Raw genomic sequence first — 23,993 nt, forward strand, 5'->3', positions numbered from 1 at the left:
AACCACATTCACCCACATATGCACATACTAAACATAAATTCTAGTAGGTCATCAACTTAAATGCAAATACATCAACTTAAAATACATATTGAAGAAAAAATAATCATAATCTGTCAAGAAAGTAAGTTTTGGATAATCTTTTGATCATGAAAGAGTTTTACTACTTTTTATATCAACAGGTAAATTGTTCCACTCTTTAATACATGATATATGAAAGGAGGTCAGGGTGACATTTGTTCTCGCAAATGGCTGACGAATAAGATCCTTTTGACGTGTATTATAATTATGTATTTGTGAATTCTGAAGAAATAATGTTTTTAAGGTACATTCTTGGGGCATTGATTGTAGTTTGAACATGAACAATGCACAATTGAACGACACAAGTTCACTAAGAGGTAGCATTTTCAGACGAAGAAATAACGGAGTACTTGGATGTCTATAATTAGAATTTGTTATAAGTCGTATTGCCCTTTTCTGCAATACTCTCAATTTATCAAGATAAGACTTGAAAGTGTTTCCCCAGGCAACATTACAATATGACAAATAAGGTAGAACAATACTATTGTATATTGTTATCAGTATCATTTCAGGTAAAATTGATTTTAACCTATAAATAACACCCACACTGCGAGACACCTTTGTGCAGACAACATCTAGATGATTTTTCCAGGATAGGTGCTCATCGATATATAACCCAAGAAACAAAATATTTGCACTTGGTTCAACATCATGACCCCCTATATGAAGACAAGTTATACGCCCTGGAAGCTTTTTACCCTTAGAGCGGAAAATTATGCACTTGGCTTTTTGAATGTTCAACAATAGCTTATTGCAACAAAACCATGAATACAGCTTCTTAATTTCTTGATTTGCAACCAGTAACAAATTTTCTACTGACTTATCAGATAGCATCAGACTGGTATCATCAGCAAACAGGGAGTATGAGAATAATGTTGATGAATGTATTATATCGTTTATATAGATCAGAAACAACAGGGGACCAAGAACAGAACCCTGAGGTACACCATAGTTAATCGTAGCATGTTTGGATCTAGATCTATCTATCATAACAAATTGTGTCCTATCACACAAATAGCTTCGGAACCATGACAATGCTACACCACGAATTCCATAGTGTTCAAGTTTCTTGAGAAGGATATCATGGTCAATGGTATCAAATGCCTTTGACAGATCTAAAAATATCCCCAGACAATATTTGTTTTCATCAATAGCCTTTATGATATTACTCAATAAGTTAAAAACACCCATTTGTGTGGAGAAGTTTCTAGATTAAAACGTCAATTGACGTTCAATTGACCGGCATGTTTCCATTTTCATATTATACCGGTTAATTGACCGGCATGTTTCCATTTTCATTATACACTGAAACATATGGTAAACTGACCGGCATGTTTCCACTTTTATAATACACTGTCCATTGACCGGCATGTTTCCATTTTCATTATACAGTGGACATTCTAAAGTAATGAAACACAAGTGAAGACTCTTGAATTGATATGTAATGGGAGAATTTTCTAAAACAAACAAATCAATTAATTGGAATTTAGCAATTATCATTATAATTTTAAGCTTGGAAAGAGAGTCAGTTAATTGAGAGCTGTAAGAAACTTCTATCCTTCACATGCACACACAGCAACAAAATAAACCCATCCCTGATCGTTGTTATTGTAAGGTTAAAATCAAGAAAACGACTGGTTATCTACTCTATGCCCACACGTCCAGTGAACACATGTACCGCACGCTTCGCACCACACATACACACACGGAACACACAGTCTTAACTGACCAATCAGAGAACGGCCGAGAATGGAAACCCGTCGGTCGCCAGCCAGCAGTAAAATGAACACCTTTATTCAACAAGGCCTAGGCTGAACATGCCGGCTAATATTTACACTATCATACGGTTGCTTCAAAGTAACCAAACACAAATATTGGCGCATATGCTTCCCAAATACTAATGGTGACACACTGAAATCATAAAATAAAGTGATCTGAAATAACCAACATGACACAAAAAATGTTAGGGGAATATTTCTTGTGTTTTATTACATGTCAAACAACATCACAACATCATAGCATCTTTCTTTCATAAGCATTGAAATATAAATTTATATATATCTTATTGTTATAAATGGCTGTGAAGTCAAGAACACATATAATACAAGAATAGTTAATTTACATAATGTAATTTACAAAAATATATATACATGTTATGATATTCAAGCTGTCATTAAAATAATAATTTTCATTCAAGGTTTTTATCAATTTTGTACACTCACAAGGTGATTAAAGTAGGCACACATATTTTGAAAGAATCAAACATCTCCTTTTCCATTCAAGTGCATTTCTGATAAATTGGTCCATCAAATATAAACATTAAAAAAAATTAATTATTAACAAACTAACACACACTTCTTTTAAATGTATAATTTTAAGACAGTTGCAAACACACAATCAATAAGGTACAGAAGGCTTTGAAACATTTCTGGAGAAAGGAAGATTCACAGATTGCTTGGTCATACGCCAACTATTTAAGTAAAGAAAATTTACAATTCAATTACATGTTATATCCAATCAAGAACATTACAATTGTATTTAAGATACATTCTTATGTTATAAATACAATTTTTTTTTCAAACAGAAACATAGGTCATTACTCATTTTATTGGACAATGGACGGGATACCATAGAAAATGGACAGAATAAGCTATGGACGGAGGTAAATTTGTAAAATATATACATTTGGAAATGCAATTATTTACAATAATGCATATACAAAATTACAAATATACATATGTATACATCGTCTGAACAAAAGTTTATTTTTCCCTTATTATCTGCATTGTTTAAAATGAAAAGTGCAAAGTGCATGTGACAGCATTCATTCATTACCATTTTTTTATTTAAAGCATTGACTTAGGTTCATGTTTATCACTACTGACTCAGTATATTGAGTATACATGTATCTAAAAGAATGTAATATTTTATTTTTCTTATCATATAGTCTCATCTCAATAACTAGTATTCATTTTACTGTGGTTGAAAGCAATTCAAACGCAATTACAGCAATTAATTAATAGACAATGAATTCATTCTTTATTCTTTTTTTCTTAATTTCACTATCTCTCACTCTCAATGAAATCTATACAAAATATTTCAAATGTTCTTCTTTCTTCCCATAAGTGAAGTAAGTATAATCAAATAGCCATTGGGGTTTTTTAAATGGAAAAACTATTCAAAATATCCTCAAAATATACCACACACATGTATTCATCTCAAAATAGTACTTACAAACAGAATTATTCATAATATTTCAAAAGATCTATGAAAAGAAATATATGAAAAGCTATGATAATCCCAATATGGCCTCCTCTACATCTACATTGCAAATTCCTTTGTTCTTACACTTATGAATACCTGTCACTGAGTAGCATGTAGTCAAGTTAACTTGAGTCAAGTGGAAGTCTCATAAATAAGTCTCTGAATTTTGAATCACAAGGTTTGGGGTGATACCAGGCAGGAATGAATCCCTTTCAATACAAGAGGGTCAAATTGGCAGCTTACAAAAAAAAATCCAAGTCAATATTACATATGTACAATTATAAAATATATGCAAGATATAAGTCAATGAATACAATAATCAGCAATGCTTACTGATAATGCATATTCTACTGATGCTTTGGTCAAATATCTTGAATGTGATATTTGTGTGAATATTTACAAAAAAAAAGGTATGATTACATTATCCAAGATATACATTATAAACAAAGTTAGCAGTTATCATAACAAGTGGAGCGCCTCTGGCAGTCTCACCTGCATCACGCGATTCAATATAGCAGCAGTGCTGACTTTGAAAACTATTATAAAGTAATCGATCATTCACAAAAAACACCATTCATATAATGATACAATACTACGTTCATTGACAATAAATAACATTTGACCTTGATCATGCATCCACATTTTATAAACTAAATCTATAAACTTTGAAAGTTATGACAGCAATCTAATAATTACCTCCAAAATGGCCAAAGTTCAATGACCTTAAAGGACGTTCCACAGTTAAAATGAAGTCCATGTCATTTTCACCAAATTTAGCATAGAGTTACTTTGGTATCTATGCATTATGAAAATGCAAAAAATAATATAGGTTCATGTGCTTACTTTTTTTCTACGGGACTTCAAAGTCGCCATATTTGAATGATATGAAATATTGCGCAATCATGAGAATTATGCCTCTCTTAGACCTCACGAATTCACCAAATGAGTTTAAATCATCTTTACTCTCTCGATATTGCATCAAACTTCATCAAACTTCATCAAACTTTCAGAATGTGTAACTTAGTAGATACGAAAGTAGTAAAAAGTCTTTTAATTGGTAAAACTATATCTATTTGGAGTCAGCAGCGCCCTCATTTGGCAAGAATGGTGCAAAATCTCGGAAAAAACAAATCTTCAAAGACGTGAATATACTCAAAAATTAAAAAAGTATAGTATAAGCTGCACTTTATTCAAAATCCATGTCATTTTCATCAAATTCGGCTAAACTGTAGAAAAATGTATATGGAAGATGTAGGGATGTTAAAAATATAGGGTCCATGTGCTCGTTTTTTAACTGTAAGTGTCTAAAGTGTTGCGAGTTGGCTTGAAATTCGCCTAAAATGCGCCGAAAACGTGCAAATGTCTAATAACATCGTCTAAAATGGGAATGGTTCCGTAGTTTTGCTCCCAAACATTCAAAATCCATGTCATTTTCATCATACTCTCTAGATTTGTAGAGGAAAATATTCTGAAGCCGTTGAAATATTAAGAATATGGAGTCCATGTGCTCGTTTTTTAGTTATCAGTGTCCAAAGTGTTGCGAGTTGGCTTGAAAATCGCCCAAATGCGCCGAAAACATGCAAAAGTCTATAATACCGTCTAAAATGCGAATGGTTCCCGTATTTCGCTCCCAAACATTCAAAATCCATGTCATTTTCACCATACTCTCTAGATTTGTAGAGGAATATAGTCTAAAGGCATTAAACTATTGAAAATATGGGGTCCATGTGCTCGTTTTTAAACTATGAGTGTCTAAAGTGTTGCGAGTTGGCTTGAAACAGCCAAAAATGCACCGAAAAAAGCAAAAGCCTGTTAATATCGTGTAAAATGCGAATGGTTCCGTAGTCTTGTTCCCAAACATTGAAAATCCATGTCATTTTCATCATACTTTGGACATAGATACTTTAGAACCTGAATATTCCAAATATGCACAAATTAACATAGGTCCATGAGCTTGATTTTTTTGCTAAAGAGCTTCAAAGTTAACTTAAAACGATGTTCTTTAAGAATATCGCATTCAAAAGAATTTGGCATTTTTAGACCTCACGAGATCACAACAATGAGTTTAAAGCTCTATTACTCAGTCAAAATCCATGAAAACTTCATCAAATTTTGCAATAATTGTATCCTTACAATGGATCTATTTTTATTGCTTTCAATTGTTTGCTCATTTAAGTCTAACAGCACTCTAAGTTCTTAGAAATTGCCGGAAATATATTAATACTCAACCTCAAAATTTCAAATTTCAATAACAAACTTGAGAAGTAAAAGAAATGCTGCACTTTATTCAAAACCCATGTCATTTTCACCAAACTTTGCAAAGTTGTAGAGGAAGGTATACATAAAAGGTGTAAACATTAAAAAATATGGGTTCATGTGCTTGTTTTCAAACTATCAGCACTCTTATTAGAGCAAATGTGCTTCTTAAAACACCCCCAAAACACGCCAAAAGCTTTGTATCTATGTGAGGAAAAATTCCGAACCACTCTACCATTTATTTTATTAAAACTCGAGGTCATATTCATCATACTTTGCAGCACTACAGAGAAAAGTATTTTGAAATTGTAGAGGAATAAAAAGAATTGTCCATGGAATAATTCCAGTTTCTTAGCTTCATAAAATAACACATCGGATCTGCAGTTAGTGCAGATAAGGAGAAAATTCAGCTCTCAATACCTTCAGCTGATTAATCACCAGTTCATCCATTGTGACGTCAGTGCGCGGAGTGTAAAATATGCTCAGATCATGATGCGCACAAACATAACTGTGGAACGTCCTTAAATGACCTTTGACTTTGGTCATGTGACCTGAAACTCACATGAGATGTTCAATGATACTTGATTACTCTTATGTCCAAGTTTATGAACTAGATCCATACACTTTCAGAGTTATGAAGGTTATTCAACAAATACCCCCAACATGGCCAAAGTCCATTGACCTTTGACCTGAAACTCGCACATGATGTTCAGTGATACTTGATTACTCTTATGTCTAAGTTTCATGAATCAGATCCATAAACTTTCAAAGTTACGATGACATTCAAAAACTTAACCTTAGGTTAAGATTTTGATATTGATTCCCCCAACATGGTCTAAGTTCATTGACCCTAAATGACCTTTGACCGTGGTCATGTGACTCAAAACTCAGGCAGGATGTTCGGTAATACTTGATTAACCTTATGGCCAAGTTTCATGGCTTAGGTCCATATACATTCTATGATTCTAAGTAATGCTGTCATTTCAAATACTTGACCTTGGTTAAGATTTGGTGTTGACGCCGCCGCCGTCGGAAAAGCGGCGCCTATAGTCTCACACTGCTATGCAGGTGAGACAAAAATACATCTTTGTCTGGCAATGGAGTTTTAGTCTTGGCGCATGTTTAACCTTACATCATCATTTACATATTATATTGTACAAACATATGGCCAGAAATTAGCACAACAGAGGCCCTGATGCATACAACTTAAGATTATGATGAATTTGTTGTAAAAAGGTACCATGGAAATCTTGATTTTGATTTGCTACTAAGCCACGTTACAATTTTGAATGCAATAAATAACAAAATTATTTGTTTTCGTGCAATGACCCCTCAAAATACAATCTGTGGACCAACAGCCAAGTACAATTTGAAAATCTGAACTTATATTGTAATAATCATAAACCATACCTGCCAACATTTAGAAATGCAAAATCTGGACAACCAATGGTCCAGACTGACCAAGCCCCCAGTAGGGTTCAGGGGCAGAGCCACATGTGGGGGTCAAGAAGGCAGTGCCTCCAGAAGCTCTTGTATTTTAACACCTTTAACCCAAGGGACCAGGCTATTTCAGATGTATGGAGGACTTGGGGCATGAATGGGTCTCTGGCGATTTTTCCAACATTTTTTTTCTGACATGAAATTTCAGAAATCAAGCCATTGTGATTTTGGGTCATTTTGAAATTTAAAAACCAGGAGAGTTGGCAGGTCTGCATATAATATCTTTATCACCCTGCATATACTCTAAAGAAGCAAGTGAAAGATAAACTAATCAGTATAAAAACCTCTGATGTACTCAGTCATCCAACCCACAAAGTAGGGCAACGCCCCTCTTAATCCAATGTTCTACCGGACGGTCAGTAGGAAGATGAATGGCAAGGACAAAGTTGGTAGAATGACCGGTGGTCGACAAGGTACCTCTCCTCTCACTAGTCTTGTACAGAGGGCTGATGTAGTCACCTTTAGACTTGAACTCTGCTTTTATGCCTGTAGAAATGAATTGGGTATTATCATTGATTGGAAATATCGAAGATATGTAAGCAATACCAGGTAACTCCAATTCAAACATATATAAACTTGCTGAAGTAAAATTTGAATTACTAGGATTAATGAAAAAGCTGTTGCAGACGAAATTTGACTTGCAGGACTTGAAAAACAAATAAGGACATGTGAATATTCAGATCCTATGAAACCTATACCAACTCATAAGTCAACAACTTCTAGGCAGCATATAAATACTGAAGAGAAAAGAGATCTTTACCTGGTTTAATCCAGATGATTGGTACAGAGTCAAAAAGTACCTTAGGTAATGACTCTCCAAGCATTCCTCTGAAAACAAAACAAGAAAAACATGAATACGTGTAAGAAAGCAGCCTCTTTCATTTGCGTGTCTAGAAGATTAATTGTCCCCTACATTACAATTTCAAATAAGTTCAGAAAATAATCTTCTAATTATTTACAAGTATCATACAGGAACTTAGTGAAGAATGATTCATTTTACCTTTTAATGCCTATAGATTGTGTACCCAAAAGGAAATCAAACATGATTGTGTAACTAATAAATCGATAAGTATATCCAAGCACAAAATCAAGATTCAATACACCATTGAATTGAACTCAATTGTGTATACTCTATAATGTTGAACTTGTATTTTGATGAAATAAATCAAAGTGCATCACATTAAAAAATGTTCATCATGCATTCAAAATCTGATCAATGTTTACCGTTTCCTGTCCCATCTAGCACCATCCAAGAAGAGTCCATTTACATAAACGCCATCTTCAGGGGCTTTATCAGCTGTCTCTGATGGTAACACCTATATGTGTGAACAGAGTAATAGAGAGTATAATCACAATGAAGATACTATCATTCTCTTACTGCAATGTTTGCAATTATTCAGCTTCAATGTAACAAATTATTAGGAAATATATTACACATATACAGAGCGAATTGTATGTTTAAAAAGGAACCACATATGGCCTCCATGATTGAAGTAAAGAACAAACAACTGTACTCACCTCAAACTGGAAGCCACACTTGTCAATGGGTATGGTATACTTCCTAGCATAGTTCTGCATTGCTCCTGTCAAGAAAGCTTGAGTGAAGAAGAATCCAGACAACCAGAAGACCATAGGTTTGCCATCATCGTACCAATCCTGCAGGAACTTCAACCTGGCTAGGAAATCATTGATATAACTACCGAGAGGCTTCAGACTTGGATAGGAACGTTTGGCCCACATCTCTGGTACCTGGGCAGCAAGAAATAAAATAGAATAACATCCATATATTACACAATACACTGGACATATTTAATGTTTATATTCTGAAGTCCACTAGTTCTACTTAAGCCCTGGTCTAATGGGGAATTGCAAGAAACTTGCGATCAAATGCAAGTCTATTTTTGGTACCTAAATCAATCATGTGTCTATAATTTGAATGTAAATTTGTAATCGATTGCTAATCTGCTTCTTGCAAGAACGAGAGTGTAATCTGATTGGCTGTAGATAAAATTGATCTATCAATTGTAAAATTGCATCAGAATATTTGCAACTGATTGCAATATTTTCTTGCAACACCCCCTAAGTCTGCCAAAATTATGGGAATCCAAGAATTTCTTGACATCGTGTTTGTTATATTTTCTTTGTTTGTTTCCTTTGCTTTAATGGTGAAGAAAACTATTTATTTTTTACATATTGCGAACCAAATTGAACCCCTACTGTTACAGATTAGTGAAAAAATTGGCTTTCATAGTAAAACCACAACCACAATCAAAACCCAAGTCCAGAAAATGGGTCCAACTAAAGTGTTCATCTTCACTGACTAGTATAAGTTTGATATGATACCTAACTTATATTCAACAGGCCCCCCCCCCCCATAAAAATTTTTTTGCAATCACCACAATGCACCATCATTAATTTAAATTTAAAAATGTTCATGTTTCTTACTTTGCCAATAAGAAGATTGTGAGCCACACCCTCTAGATCAGAGGACATAACAACCAATCCCTTGATAGCCTTCTGAAGATTGAGCAAACTACTTCGGATTGTTATCAGCAAGCTAGAAAATCAAAATGAAACAGATGGAGATTTTGTAAATAGATACTGAGAGATTATCTGGAACAGTAAAATAACATAATTTTGAAAGATGATGATCAGCAAAACAAAATAAAATTAGAATTAAAAACTTTCAGAATAAAGATTCACAGGATAAAATGTAATCACAAACAAGTTAAATCCTGAAAATCTAATATCTGCATTAAAAAATTAACTTTTATACACTTTTATGAATCTTCTTCCAAATAATATAGACAATGACTAAATCACATATAAGTGCATTCTCGAATGGAATCATAAGTTTTTAGTTTTGTCACAACTCTTTTATTTGCTTACTTGTTAAATCTTTCCATCTCTTGCACTAAGACGGTGTTCATACTTTCATTGTATGTAACTGGATACTTGTTCAAGCCTGCCTCCAGATCAAAGTTTGATGGAAGCTGTGACAAAAAAAGACATGAGAGTAAACTTTTATGAATATACAATCTTCAGGGTAATAATATCCAAGTCCTTTGGAAGCGCATAGAGAAGTTATTTATAATGTGTTATGCGCTATACAAGAACTGTCTATTATTATTATTATTATGTATTTACTACAAAAATCAAGTGAAACTATAGCTTTATTTAAAACATACACATGTAAACAAACACAGATAAATAAACAAAGATACAAAGATGAGCACTTTTATTATTGCAAATCATATGAGTTATGTGGTATGTCAAATAGATACAAATAATATTGTTGTATCTAACCTATGTAAATACAGGTAAATCTGCCCTTAGTCAAATCCGTATGGACCCAACAATCTGTTAACATTGGAGAAATCAAGTTATGTGGTATATTTCATTTGACTTATAAAAGGATGACTCATGCATGATTCATTTTTCATCTTCAACAATTTATTTATCTGCATCAATATAGAGTTCAGGTGACATTTTATAATACAGATGGTAAATTTCTACAAAGTTTCAGTTTGAAAGGAAGAATACTGACCTTGGAAACAATGTCTTTTGCAATGTCTGATAAGATGTTATCAGTTGAGCCACTGCTTCCTCCCATACCCTTACCTCCCATAGTAAGAAGGATGTTATCAAAGAGAAGTCTGGTCTCTTGAAGAGATTTGGATATGTCTACATTGTCATGCATACCAAAGACTTCAGGTACCTGGGTGACTGGTAAGGACTATAGAACAAAGAAACAAGTTTAAGAGTGAGATACATCAAGCAAATATATGTTCGTAGATTTTTCATATTTGATTTTATATCAATTTCTTAGTGAAGGAAATTACTATTATTGATTACAAAATAAATAGATTAAGAAAAAAGTGAGCAAAGATTACTTTGCAACTCATCAATTGTCATGGCAAAATTTGATATGTCTATAAAACAGAGAGCATTGATTTGATAAAATGTTTTTTTCATCAATGTAACATTTACTCTGTAAAGAATCAAATAGAATTTTGTTTATGAATGAAAATGTTATCATCAAAAATAATATGCACTACCCGAAAGGCTTGGCCATATAAATGACAAGTACAAAGCTGACCATCAATAAGTAACTGATATGTCAGTATACTGACCTTGATGAACTCAATGTAGCTCTCGTAGGTTCCCTTAGGAGGTGAATGGTAGTCTCCACTAGGTGAAAACTTGTACTTAGGATCACTAATGATATCAGGAGTGTAGAAATCTGCCAGGATGGTGAGAAGACAGCGTCGATCCCATTCTTGAGTCACTCTACCACCATAGTTACACTCTCCAGTCAGATAGGAAATAGCAGCATACTGAACCTCTTCATAGTCATTCACAAACATCTACAGGAATATTGATATAACAACAATCAATAGTGCTGGTTCCATTAATCACACAATCATATCTATTCATAAAATAAACCAATTGGGTAAATATTTCATAAAGGTGGGAAATAAAATTTGCATAATATTGTTGAGAAATTATCTTTGCAAGAACACCTTAAAATGGTCATACAAACAAGGTCTCAATATTGTGTCATTGGCATCCCCCTCCCTCAAAAAGAAAGAAAAAAAAAGAAAGACTATAACACACAAATAATAATTCTCATATGCTTTACAACACATTCATAGTCAAAGGTGGTTCTACTTTTATTAAATGCAACAAAGATTTCTTTGTGTTTTTACTTTGATTAGTGATTACCTGTAATTGCCTGATGCTGATACGAAGGTCAGACTCGTTGAAACCATAGGCAATATTCCAACCTAGTGGACCAAACTTTCTTCTTTCCTGAACCAGAGCATGGAAGAAACACAGACCAAATAGAAGCTTCTCCCAGATCTACAAAAACAAACAATAAAACATAATGAACACAGATTACGCAATTTAAATGCCTTTTTACATCAAGAAGAAGTAAATATATCAAAAGTAATTTAGCTCTTAAATTTGTCTATAGCAAGACCATTCCATTATGGAAAATCACTGCAACCGATTATTTTTCTATGAATATGACAATTCATAAATTCATAGCTTTAATCTTAAACACTGTCCCTTTGATTGAAAAGGGTAAAGAAAGAAAGAGAGAAAAGAAGAAATTCTTTGCAACTGATTTAACATCAACCTTTATGCATACTTACCAGTTCTTTTCCTGGACATGATGCAAAGAATTCTGGGTCACTGATAGGATCACTAATATATGACTGTAAAAGATTCATCCTAAGACCTGTAGGAGGTTCATTGGTCATCTTAACACCATTCTGAAGAACAGTCACTGGAAACTATAACATTAACATCAAACATAAGAGGAAAAGCTTTTAAATATTTTATATTGATAGCAGAAAGAATTAATCACAGGGACATTATGGAAGAATATTGGTAAATGAGGGGAATACAGGATTCATAACTATATTCAATTTGTTGGTCTACAGTAAAAAAATCTGACAAATATGTACAAGACAGGATTGTGATAAAAAACGTTTTTTATAAAAAAAAAACAAATAAAACGTTTTTTATTGTTTTAGAACGTTTTTTTCATCAAATGATGCAAATTTCCATAAATCAATTAAACTATATAGTCTGATTTATGTTTTAAATGCATTTTTGGAGTAAGTAAGAGATGACAAGTTTTGATACTGAATTTTTAACAGAAAAGTTCATATTTCCCCCAAAATGTTTAAATCATGGAAATTGAATGCCTAAAAAGAACACTTTTACATTTTATAACTTTATTCCTCATACATGTACATATACATGTAGTCTCGGGGTATTTTGAGTCTTGTCAATCTAGGGGGGGGGGGAGGGGAGAAGAATTTGCACTATGGAAGGAAATGACATGATATATGGGGCTCCAATATGCTTTATTTCATTTGAATCAATTATGCCATTCTTGGATAAATCTAGAAATATAGCCCTTGAACTGCTTTTTTTTATTGAAGAATTTTGATCAAATGCATATTAGAAATATAATCAGTATATATAAAATGTTTTTAGAATTTGTTTTTAAACTGTTTTCTTTTTTTTTTCTTATGTACATTTACAGTTTTTTTTAATACATTTTTAATAGTTTTTTTAATGAAAATTATTGGCAATAATTTTCCAATCATTAATAAAATGTACAAATAATGAAACGGATACAAATTTTGGCAAGAATTTACAATTGGCTTTACACAATTACGTATTTGATCAATTCGGGGTCTGACATGCACTTGTGTCATATCATTACCGCATACCCATGCATGCATCCCCCAAATAGTCTAGAATGATTATGATGTGGCCCTGTCTTGTTTAAGGATTTATCATAGAAATTTTTGAGGTAGGCTACTGAGCATTAACCCTTATAAAACTGGGGGGGGGGGGTCAAATCGACCCCCCCCCCTTGACAAATTCATCACTATGCCGTCGCGGGAAAATTTTTGACTGCGCTGCTCGCTGCATCTTTTGAGACCAAATTTGCGATGCCCGGGTACGCGGTTTTGACATTACGCAACATTTTGTAAGTGCATGTCAGACACAAAATTGCTTTAAAAATGTGATTCCGTGTACAAAGTCAATGCCAATCGTGTTTTTCAACCCAAAATCATAAATATATGATTATTTTTACTTTTGTTGCTTTAAATGGATTTATTTTATGCTATTTATGATCGCAAAAGTGTCCCCGACTAAGTTCATTGGAAAAAACAAAGGTTTGAAAAAACAAAGAAATACATAAGAGTTTCAAAAACAATAAAATACATAAGAAAGTAATTATATTTTTGCAATTTTTTTGTAGATATTTGTTAGAAATGTAAAAATTGATATTCTCACCAAAAATTAGCATTCTACTAGCTACATAAATTGAGTTAGAGGCAAAAACATACATAAAAAAACAAATTTAGGGCAAATTTCATACGCAATATTTGCATAATTAATTTCAAAAAAATATATAAACAATCAATTTTTTGAAAATTATACTATACAGTCTTGTAGTTTACATCTGGCTCTACGCGCATGCAAATTTTCACGGCGATCGCGCAATCAGCGGCCGAGATCTGGAGAGGGGGGGGGGGTCAAATTGACCCCTCCCCATTATATCTTGGTCTGAAATAGCCCAGTTAAGATAGTGTTAAGGTCACCTTGGATTGTTAGGGTTAAGGTTTGCCAGCTGACTATCTTATTCTGTTTAAATTACTTTTCTTCATCTTTATGAAGCGCAAAGTTTCACCTGCTTTCGTGTGTACCTCAAAAGTACAATGTCAGTTTTATAGTCGATTTTGTTTGTGTATGCTTGTGCAACACTTCCATTTCATTCAAGTATTTAATGCTATTACATGTAGTCTACATGTATTTGAGCTTATTTCAAATAGTGTTTCTTTCCCTGTCCAAAAAGTGAGCACAACACTCAGATATAGACTCTATTTGTTAAAATGAGAATATTTATATATATGAAATGATGACATGTGCACGTAAGAACAGGAGGAAAAGAACATGACAAAGCAATGGAGAAAGGGAGAATAAAGGGGGAAAGAGAAAGAGGAGAAAAAGAGTGGTGTTGAGAAAGAGTTTAATTAGAAGAAAATAATACACCACTTCAGAAAAATAAGTATTAAAAAATTACTGGTAATCTAAAATCACATCCATGAATTTACAACACACAAGCCTATGCGGTGTTTTAAAACACGTTTTTTTTTGTAAAAAAAACAGGTGTTTTAAAACGCGTTTAAAACATGTTTTAAAACACACCGTTTAAAACGTGCCAACCCTGGTACAAGACAGCAAGAAGTTCTCTTAGGTGTTATCAAATATTGAATTTACTGTATTTCTATATAAAATTATTTTTATAAAATATGAACATGCTTAAGAATTATATAAAATAAACAATTCTGAGATAGTCTTATACAACCCTTTTCTAAACGGGTAAAAATAGAGAAAATCAACTGAGAAATCATTAACCCTAACTAGGCCGGGCTTTTTTGGCTGTTCTGTGGCCGGGTTGATTCAACCCCCCCCCTGAGATCTCGGCTGCCGATCGCGCGAGCGCCGCAAAAATTTGCATGCTGGTAGTGTGCAATGTAATCTACAAGGCTGTATGGTAAAATTTTCCAAAATAATGAGATTTTATTTTATATGAATTAATTATGCTAATTTATGCATAAATCATACTTTTTGCTCTAATTCACTAAATAAAGCTCCTAGAATGCTAATTTTTGTTTAAAATATTCTTTGTAGCATTCTTAACAATGGCAATTGAAAACAAGTGGAATGCCTCTGGCCGTCTCACCTGCATCACGCGATTCAATATAGCAGCAGTGCTGATTATGAAAACTACTATAACTCGCACAAGATGTTCAGTGATACTTGGTTACTCTTATTTCCACGTTTTATGAACTAGACCAATACACTTATAGAGATATGATGGCAATTCAACAAATACCCCCAACGTGGCCAAAGTTCTTTGACCTTACATGACCTTTGACCTTGATCATGTGACCTGAAACTCGCACAGGATGTTCAGTGATACTTGATTACTATTATGTCCAAGTTTTATGAACTAGACCAACACACTTTCAAATTTATGGCTGTAATTCAACAAATACCCCAATTTGGCCAAAGTTCATTGACCCTAAATGACCTTTGACCTTGATCATGTGACCTGAAACTTGCACAGGATGTTCAGTAATACTTGATTACTATTATGTCCAAGTTTTATGAACTAGACCAACACACTTTCAAATTTATGGCTGTAATTCAACAAATACCCCAATTTGGCCAAAGTTCATTGACCCTAAATGACCTTTGACCTTGATTATGTGACCTGAAACTTGCACAGGATGTTCAGTAATACTTGATTACTATTATGTCCAAGTTTCATGAATCAGATCCATAAACTTTCAAAGTTATGATGGTAATTCAACAGATACCCCCAATTCGGCCAAAGTTCATTGACCCTAAATGACCTTTGACCTTGGTCATGTGACGTGAAACTCATGCAGAATGTTCAGTGATACTTGATTAACCTTATGTATAAGTTTCATGAACTAGGTCCAAATATTTTCTAAGTTATGATGACATTTCAAAAACTTAACCTTAGGTTAAGATTTTGATGTTGATTCCCCCAACATGGTCTAAGTTCATTGACCCTAAATGACCTTTGATCTTGGTCATGTGACATTAAACTCAGGCAGGATGTTCAGTAATACTTGATTAACCTTATGGCCAAGTTTCATGAACTAGGTCCATATACTTTCTAAGTTATGCTGTCATTTCAAAAACTTAACCTCAGGTTAAGATTTGGTGTTGACGCCGCCGCCGCCGTCGGAAAAGCGGCGCCTATAGTCTCACTCTGCTATGCAGGTGAGACAAAAACTTCGGTTTGGAAATCAGTTTCTTATGCATTTTATTGTTTTATGAATTTCTTATGTATTTCTTTGTTTTTCAACCTTTTGTTTTTCTTTGTTTTTTTCACCAGATTTATTGCACAACCTTTTTGAAGCATAATTATGCTAAAATCAATTGCTTTCAGCTGTTTAAAGTAAAAATAATCATATCTTTATGAATAAGATGAGAAAACTCAATTTGCATTGACTTTGTACACAAAATCACGTTTTGGAACAATTTTTGGTCTGACATGCACGTACAAAATGTTGCGTAATTTTGGAACCGCGTACCCGGGCGTCGTAAATTTGGTCTCAAAAGATGCGCGAGACTTAAAAGTATAAACTCTGCGAGTGGCGCGGTCAAAAAAATTCGCGCGGCGGAATGATCGCAGAAAATGTTGAGGGGGGAGTTGATTCAACCCCCCCCCCCGGCCATTTTAGGGTTAAGGACCATATATTTTATCAAACTAAAGCTCCTATAAACAAAATTTCTTGTACAACACATATCATTACATTTTTTAAATGTTCCCTTACTTTGTCTGATGGATAGCTGGTGAGCCAAAGCCTGAATTCAGGGTTGACATTTTCTGGACTGAATTCCTCACACAGTTTTTCAAGGGCAGGCATCCAGGAGACGGCAAGATGACAATTCTGAAGTACAACCCATGTACCTTCCTTGATAGCTGTAGCAATTAGAGCTGCAGCTACAGGACCCTGTTAATATCACAAGATATATATTTCAGTGAACAAAGTTTATAGGATTACATTTATACTAGGATGCTTGACTGTGCAACATAGCAGAACATAACATATTTTTTTAATGTAATGTAATAGACTCTTGAAACAAATCTAAATGACTAAAACATATCACACTTTCTTGCAGTTTCTAATCCTTAATGATATTTTTGTAGCAAAGTAATTTCAATATGACAAGATTTTCCTCCTTTTCTGGCCTAACCAGGACAATTTCCTTTTAATATTTTACTTCTACCCTGTTAAACATTAAATTCCAAAGAAAACAATGCAACCACAACCTGAAACAGGTTCTTACCTGTCCTTGTCCAAGTGAGATAGCATTAAATTTCTCTCCGCTGAATCCTTTATCTCCAGCAAACTTGAGAAGAGCTGCCATTGGATCAGCTCCAGGTGAGAGAACAAAGATGAGGGGTGCACAGGCATGGGAGTCTGTAAAACTCTTAGCAAGGTCAAAAGGTGGTGGTTGGACAAACTTCTGACCAAGCTTGCTGATTACAAAATCGGTAACTAGTGGGAGGACCTGAAATGAGAGGATGTAAGTAATGAATTTCAAAGCAATTTCCAGGTTAATTTTAGATAAAAGGTGATAGAAATAAAATCTTCCAATTATATTCTACTTTTCTTGAGTGCTTGTCCTTCTTGAAAGTTCATTTAAAAGCTAATTACTAATACAAACAATTAAGGAAATCCTTTTTCATTCTCGACTATCACATGGTAATATATTGTAAAGTATTCTTTTATCTTTCCACTTCTAAATACATTCAAAGATCATATGACATTTTATTTTTCCAAGTAATTACTTGTAAATACTCAAATGCGTAGTTCAAAACAACATCAACAAGAATGGAAATATATTGTTATCTAATAACTAGCAGTCCTCAGGGTTGTAATAATACTTTAAGAAAAAAAAACATTCAGAAGTGTGTATTGAAGTTTTGTTTGATTTTAAGTTGCCAGTGTTATTTCACTTGTGTTTGATTGAAGGGCTTATGCAACAATCTTATGATGTTCTGTCAATGAAAGTAGATACTATACAAGAACAATGGTAAAATTTGTTAAGAGAGATATCTACTCAAAAAATAATTCTGCAATATCCCCTATGAGTCCTGATTCATTACCTTATCTGGTCTAAGGCACCTAACAACAATAGCTCTCTGGAAGTCTGTAAGTTTGTCTTGCCATGGTGCTAGAAGTGACTCACGATGGGGTTCCTTACTCTCATAGAAGGTCTTCCATTCTCCTACATTGTCCTGGAAATTATCCCTGTTCAAATACAATGATTTTTTATTTTCATAATGAGAGAGAGAAAAAAAACACACACACACACATTAATTCCAGTTAAATATCTAAATTCCCTGGTAGTCATAGTACTGGACTAGTAAAATGTCCATTGCAATAAGTGTATAGTCACAAACAACATTTATTGTTCATTTTTTTTAATCATAAATTAACAAATGTTATTATGATTTTTAAAGAAATTTTGATTACATGGTTTTGATACATGGTGGAAGATTCAAATGTCTTTTAGTTTCAAAATTTAAAAAGATTTACTTCAGAATGACAGAGATGAATAGACAAAAATACTTATTGATGATTAGATACTAACCTAAATCCTTTGAATGCTGGCATGTCACACATTCTACAAAGCTCATCCCAACTTTTATCTGAAAGCCATGATGGGTCTGGGTTCTCAAGTTTGTTTTCCAGACCTACTCCTCCAGTTAAGAAAAACATGGACTCTGTTTGATCCATCTCCTTTTTATCTCTAAAATAATAATAAAAATAACATTAGTAAATTTCACAAGGATTATAAAAACTTTGCAGACATTTTAAATATTCAAAATTATTTTCTTTAAAATGATTTATGGCAATTGGAAACCACAGTACGTATTCATTGCTGTGCTGTATTGAAGGTTTTACAGTAAAGACATTGTGGAATAAGAGATTTATATTTCCGGAATTTGAGTGTTTGTAAACATGTTGATTATTCATCTTTTCCTCATTCTTTTGGTTTTTGTTAATGTTGCATTAAAATGTAATCATTTCATGTTTGAAATGTTATTCTTCCATCTTAGAATACTGAATATACTGATCCTTGTTGCCAACGATCACTGAATATTATGCTTCATATCAATTCATATGTAAGAAAATGAAGTTGATGTTAAATTTTTCCATGTTTTGAGATTCAATGATATAAGCAAATATGAAAAATAACTTGCAGTCTGTTTAACTAGTTGGTCAACATGAATTATCTTTAAACTTTCAAATGTAATAAACCCTACTAGGATCTTTGCACTCTCTCTCTCTTATATACTATTACATCACTTAATCAAACACAATTATATAAAATAATATGTTTAGTATCTTATCAATACAAAATAAACTTCGTTAGTAACCTCTACTGCCACCATCACATTGATAGACCATTTGACCACTACCAAAGTATAAAATCTCAAAGGGATTACAGAATAAATTAAGTGCATAAAAAAACAAAACAAGTGGAACGCCTCTGGCAGTCTCGCCTGCATTACGCGATTCAATTTAAGAACAGTGGAGACTTTGAAAACAGCTATTGAATAGTTATTTGCAAAAGAAAACACTCATATGATAATAAAATACTATGTCCACTGACCCAACATGACCTTTGACCATGATCATGTGACCTAAGACCTGTGCAAAACATACGTGATAACCCTTATGTCTATGTTTCATGAACTACATGTGTAGATCCATAAACTGTATAAGTTATGATGCCAATTCAACAAATACCCCCAACACGGCCAAAGTTCATTGACCTTAAATGGCCATTGATCTTGGTCATGTGACTTGAAATGCACAAAGGATATTCAGGGATACATGGTTACTCTATGTCCAATTTTCATGAACTAGCTCCATAAACTATTAAAGTTATGATGACAATTCCACAAATACCCCCAACCTTATCAAAGTTTGTTGACCCTTAATGACCTTGGTCATGTGACCTGATGCTAATTCAACAAATACCCCCAACACGGCCAAAGTTCATTGACCTTAAATGGCCATTGATCTTTGTCATTTGATCTTGGTCATGACATGTGACCTGAAATGCACAAAGGATGTTCAGGGATACTCAATTGCTTTTATGTCTAAGTTTCATGAACTAGATCCATAAGATTTCAAAGTTATGACAATTCCACAAATACCCCCAACATGGTCAAAGTTAACTGACCCTAAGTGACCTTTGACCTTGGCCATGAGACCTGAAACTCAGGCAAGATCTTCAGTGACACACTATTACCCTTATGTCTAAGTTTCAAGAACTAGGTCCATATACTTTTTAAGTTATGACGACATTTCAAAAACTTAACCTTGGTTAAGATTTCGATATTGATTCCCCCAACATGGTCTAAGTTCATTGACCCTAAATGACCTTTGACCTTGGTCATGTGACCTGAAACTCATGCAGGATGTTCAGTAATACTTAATTACCCTTATGTCCAAGTTTCATGAACTAGGTCCATATACTTTCTATCTAAGTTATGATATTCAAAAACTTAACCTTGGTGAAGATTTCAATGTTGACACCGTCGCCGCCGTCAGAAAAGCGGCCAGATGAGACAATAAAACTGAAACCTGGGAATGATTGATCCCTTGTGCTTAAACAGAAACTATTCAATATTTATGTGTATAAAACTTATAAAATTCTGGTACAGTGCTTTCATGCTGATGCTATTATTATCCATCCAAAAACCTCATCTACATTAATCCAGATTAATAATATTCATTTCTTGAAAACAATGTCATAACAAGAACAATTGTGAACAATAAATAAAGTTAGTAAAATCTGTGCAAAACCATGCCATGTTAGTGAATGTTTGAGTAACCAACACAGGAGTGGGCTATAGGGTTAAACAAGGAAATTCAGGGATAAAACAGAACCATCAAAATGTAGAGGTAGAGGCAATGCAAAGTTTTCATCAAAATTTGGGTGATTTCAAATTGGGAACATACATTTCTTAAAATAATGGACAATACATATTCAAACTTTTTTTTAAACAGAATTTAGCCTGCACGCTATGCCATAAATTCAAATGAATTTAAATAATAATCATTAAATGGTTGTTTTTATACTAGCCAGTATCAAAATCCCGAAAAAAGAAGTAACCATTCCTTTTATTCAATTTCAAATTTGAAAAACTATGCATTGCCTTTTTCACACATGCAATTTGATTGGAAGAAAACAACTTACGTATCAGGAGCAGCCCTGTATAATTGATGAAAATTATAGTTATGAAGATATATGTTGTATACGTTTGATAATAAGCCATATATAATTCATGCAAAAAACACTACTGTTTGATGAATAATCAAGCTCTGGGTTATGAGCAGGAAAAGGTCTGGAATGGTATTTTCCATGAATAAAATAAGGAATGTGGCACATGAAAAATATACTAGATTAGAATATGAAATGTGTTTTGCTGAAAATATTGTACAAATAGTATGACAAACGAAAAAGAGATTCCTTCATCAAGAACAAAATACTATCATCTTTACATGATACAAGAATATTGAAAAAATGATTATGTAAAGGTATCTACTCTATCAAATCTAAATGAAATGAATATCATTTACAAACAGGACAAATGATAAATTTGTATGTAATTGAAAATAATGAATCCATAGAAGTCAATTAAAGCCTAATGACTTGGATGTGAAATTGTGTGAGGTGATGTACAATTAAATGATCAAATGGAGAAATATATGACAAAAAAGGAAATAGAGCTAATTGATTCATCAGTACTGGGTAATTAATATATGTCAATACTTACAGAAGAATATTGATGCAGAGAAGATAAGAGAAAAGGAGCTTATCCTTCTCAAATAATGAACGACATACATTGCAGTAGAGATTATAGGTGAAGTGGTCAGACAGATAACGCAGACGACGTTCCAAAATCTTGGACTTATTGCTATTACAAGAATAAATCAGAAAAATGCATGAGAATAAATATTTGACATCATGAAAACTGCACCTTCATATTAAAAAAAAAAGATTTCAAGATTAACAAGTATCGCTAAGGCGAGCATTTATGAGTTATTGGTAGTATCATACACACCAAATTATATGAGCCTATAGGTTAAGTTAAACTAAAGTTATCGCATTAACAAGGACTTTAGAAGGGTAAGATGAAAACATGTCACTGTGATCTTGACCTTTGACCTTTTGACCTCAAAATCAATAGGCTTTCTGGGATCCATGCTAGTATCATACACACAAAATTATATGAGCCTAGGTAAAGTTAAACTGAAGTTATCGCGTTTACAAGGAAAAGTGTTTTCCTATCACACCGTGATATTGATATCTTAGAAAACACCATTAATGTTGAACTTCCGAAACTATCTAAATGGTTTGGAAGTAATATGTTATCACTGAATGTTAAAAAGACTAATTATATACACTTTAAAGGCAGGAAGTCATGTGCTGACCATGATTTAAGATTGAAACTTGACAATGCTTTGTTGGAAAGAAAGACGTCTACGAGGTTCCTTGGGGTCTACATCAATGATCAACTTAACTGGAATGATCACTTGAAACACATCAGTAAACCAATTTCTCGAAATATAGGTATACTGTATAAAGTTAAGTACCTTGTACCTTATAAAATACTTTACATGTTGTACAATACTCTTATTCTACCTTATTTATCATATTGCAATATTCTTTGGGCAACATCAACGAGTGTCACAAACCCAATTCGTCTGTTGCAAAAGAAAGCAATTCGTATTTGTGCTGGAGTTGGTTACCGTGATCATACGCGCCCTCTCTTTATAAAGCTGCAATGTCTTACTGTTGATGATGTCCATTTTCTTCAAACTTCCCTTTTTATGTATCGATTTATTGCCAAAATGTTACCTACCTGCTTTTCCACTATGTTTCAACAAAATAATACTATCCATACCTACCACACAAGACAAGCATCTAATATGCATTTGTATAACCCTCGCACGCTGTTGGCTCACAAATCTATCAGACATTATGGACCTGATGTTTGGAATTCCCTACCTACTAGTACTAGGAATATATTATCAGTGCATTCCTTCAAAAGGGCGGTAAAACGCATACTTGTCTCTAAGATGTAACTTTTTAGCAAGACACATTTTTGTTGTACTATACATCTTAAACTTAAAGATTGATATAATTTCAATTATTATTACGCCTCACACACTCCTTGTAAATATTTGTAAATAGTTGTGACACATATAATTTGTTTTTTGTTTTTTGTGCGTAATCATTAGTTTTTAATTTTTAGTATTCTTTTATATTTATCTATGTATTTTATATATCCAAAGGTGTGACAACAGCTCAAGCATCTGCTTATATTGTCATACCACTGCATGTCTGCAGCCTTGGTTTAATCAGTTGTGTAAATGATCATAATTATACATTATTACTATGTAAAATTTAATGTATTTAATGTTGTGATGGTCACACTATGTACATTGTCATGGCATGCAGAAACGAATAAATAAATAATAAAATAAATAAAAAGTTAACAGATGGATGGACAGACAGACACCTAGCGTGATACCATAATACATCCCGTCTAGACGGGCGAATAAAAATACATAAAATAGCTATGTAATTAAAGATTAAATAAAATTATTGAAACCAAGAAATAAAGAGACTATATTCTGCTCTTGTTACAATATTTCTAAATCTCCCAGATGCTCACACTCAAATTCATTAAACAGTATTACAGTAAACAATCTTAAAACAATAAAGTT

General features: G+C 33.3%; 1 protein-coding gene across 1 annotated transcript in view; it reads right to left on the bottom strand.

Moving 5' to 3' along the window:
- Window positions 1–2,041: 2,041 nt before the first annotated feature.
- LOC129256715 (dynein axonemal heavy chain 12-like) overlaps window positions 2,042–23,993 on the bottom strand; it is a 67,821-nt gene continuing 45,869 nt past the window's right edge. The window contains exons 49-64 of the mRNA XM_054894878.2: window positions 22,037–22,177; window positions 21,457–21,471; window positions 18,835–18,993; window positions 18,347–18,491; window positions 17,524–17,748; window positions 17,007–17,186; window positions 12,258–12,398; window positions 11,824–11,961; window positions 11,232–11,465; window positions 10,646–10,834; window positions 9,988–10,091; window positions 9,544–9,655; window positions 8,617–8,847; window positions 8,323–8,414; window positions 7,859–7,926; window positions 2,042–7,584 (exon numbers count right to left, since the gene is read on the bottom strand). Coding sequence (XP_054750853.1) covers window positions 7,394–7,584; window positions 7,859–7,926; window positions 8,323–8,414; window positions 8,617–8,847; window positions 9,544–9,655; window positions 9,988–10,091; window positions 10,646–10,834; window positions 11,232–11,465; window positions 11,824–11,961; window positions 12,258–12,398; window positions 17,007–17,186; window positions 17,524–17,748; window positions 18,347–18,491; window positions 18,835–18,993; window positions 21,457–21,471; window positions 22,037–22,177 — 2,365 coding nt within the window. The 3' untranslated portion in view covers window positions 2,042–7,393. The remainder of the gene's footprint in view (window positions 7,585–7,858; window positions 7,927–8,322; window positions 8,415–8,616; window positions 8,848–9,543; window positions 9,656–9,987; window positions 10,092–10,645; window positions 10,835–11,231; window positions 11,466–11,823; window positions 11,962–12,257; window positions 12,399–17,006; window positions 17,187–17,523; window positions 17,749–18,346; window positions 18,492–18,834; window positions 18,994–21,456; window positions 21,472–22,036; window positions 22,178–23,993) is intronic.

The sequence above is a fragment of the Lytechinus pictus genome, chromosome 3, assembly GCF_037042905.1.
Source record: "Lytechinus pictus isolate F3 Inbred chromosome 3, Lp3.0, whole genome shotgun sequence".
NCBI lineage: Eukaryota > Metazoa > Echinodermata > Echinoidea > Temnopleuroida > Toxopneustidae > Lytechinus > Lytechinus pictus.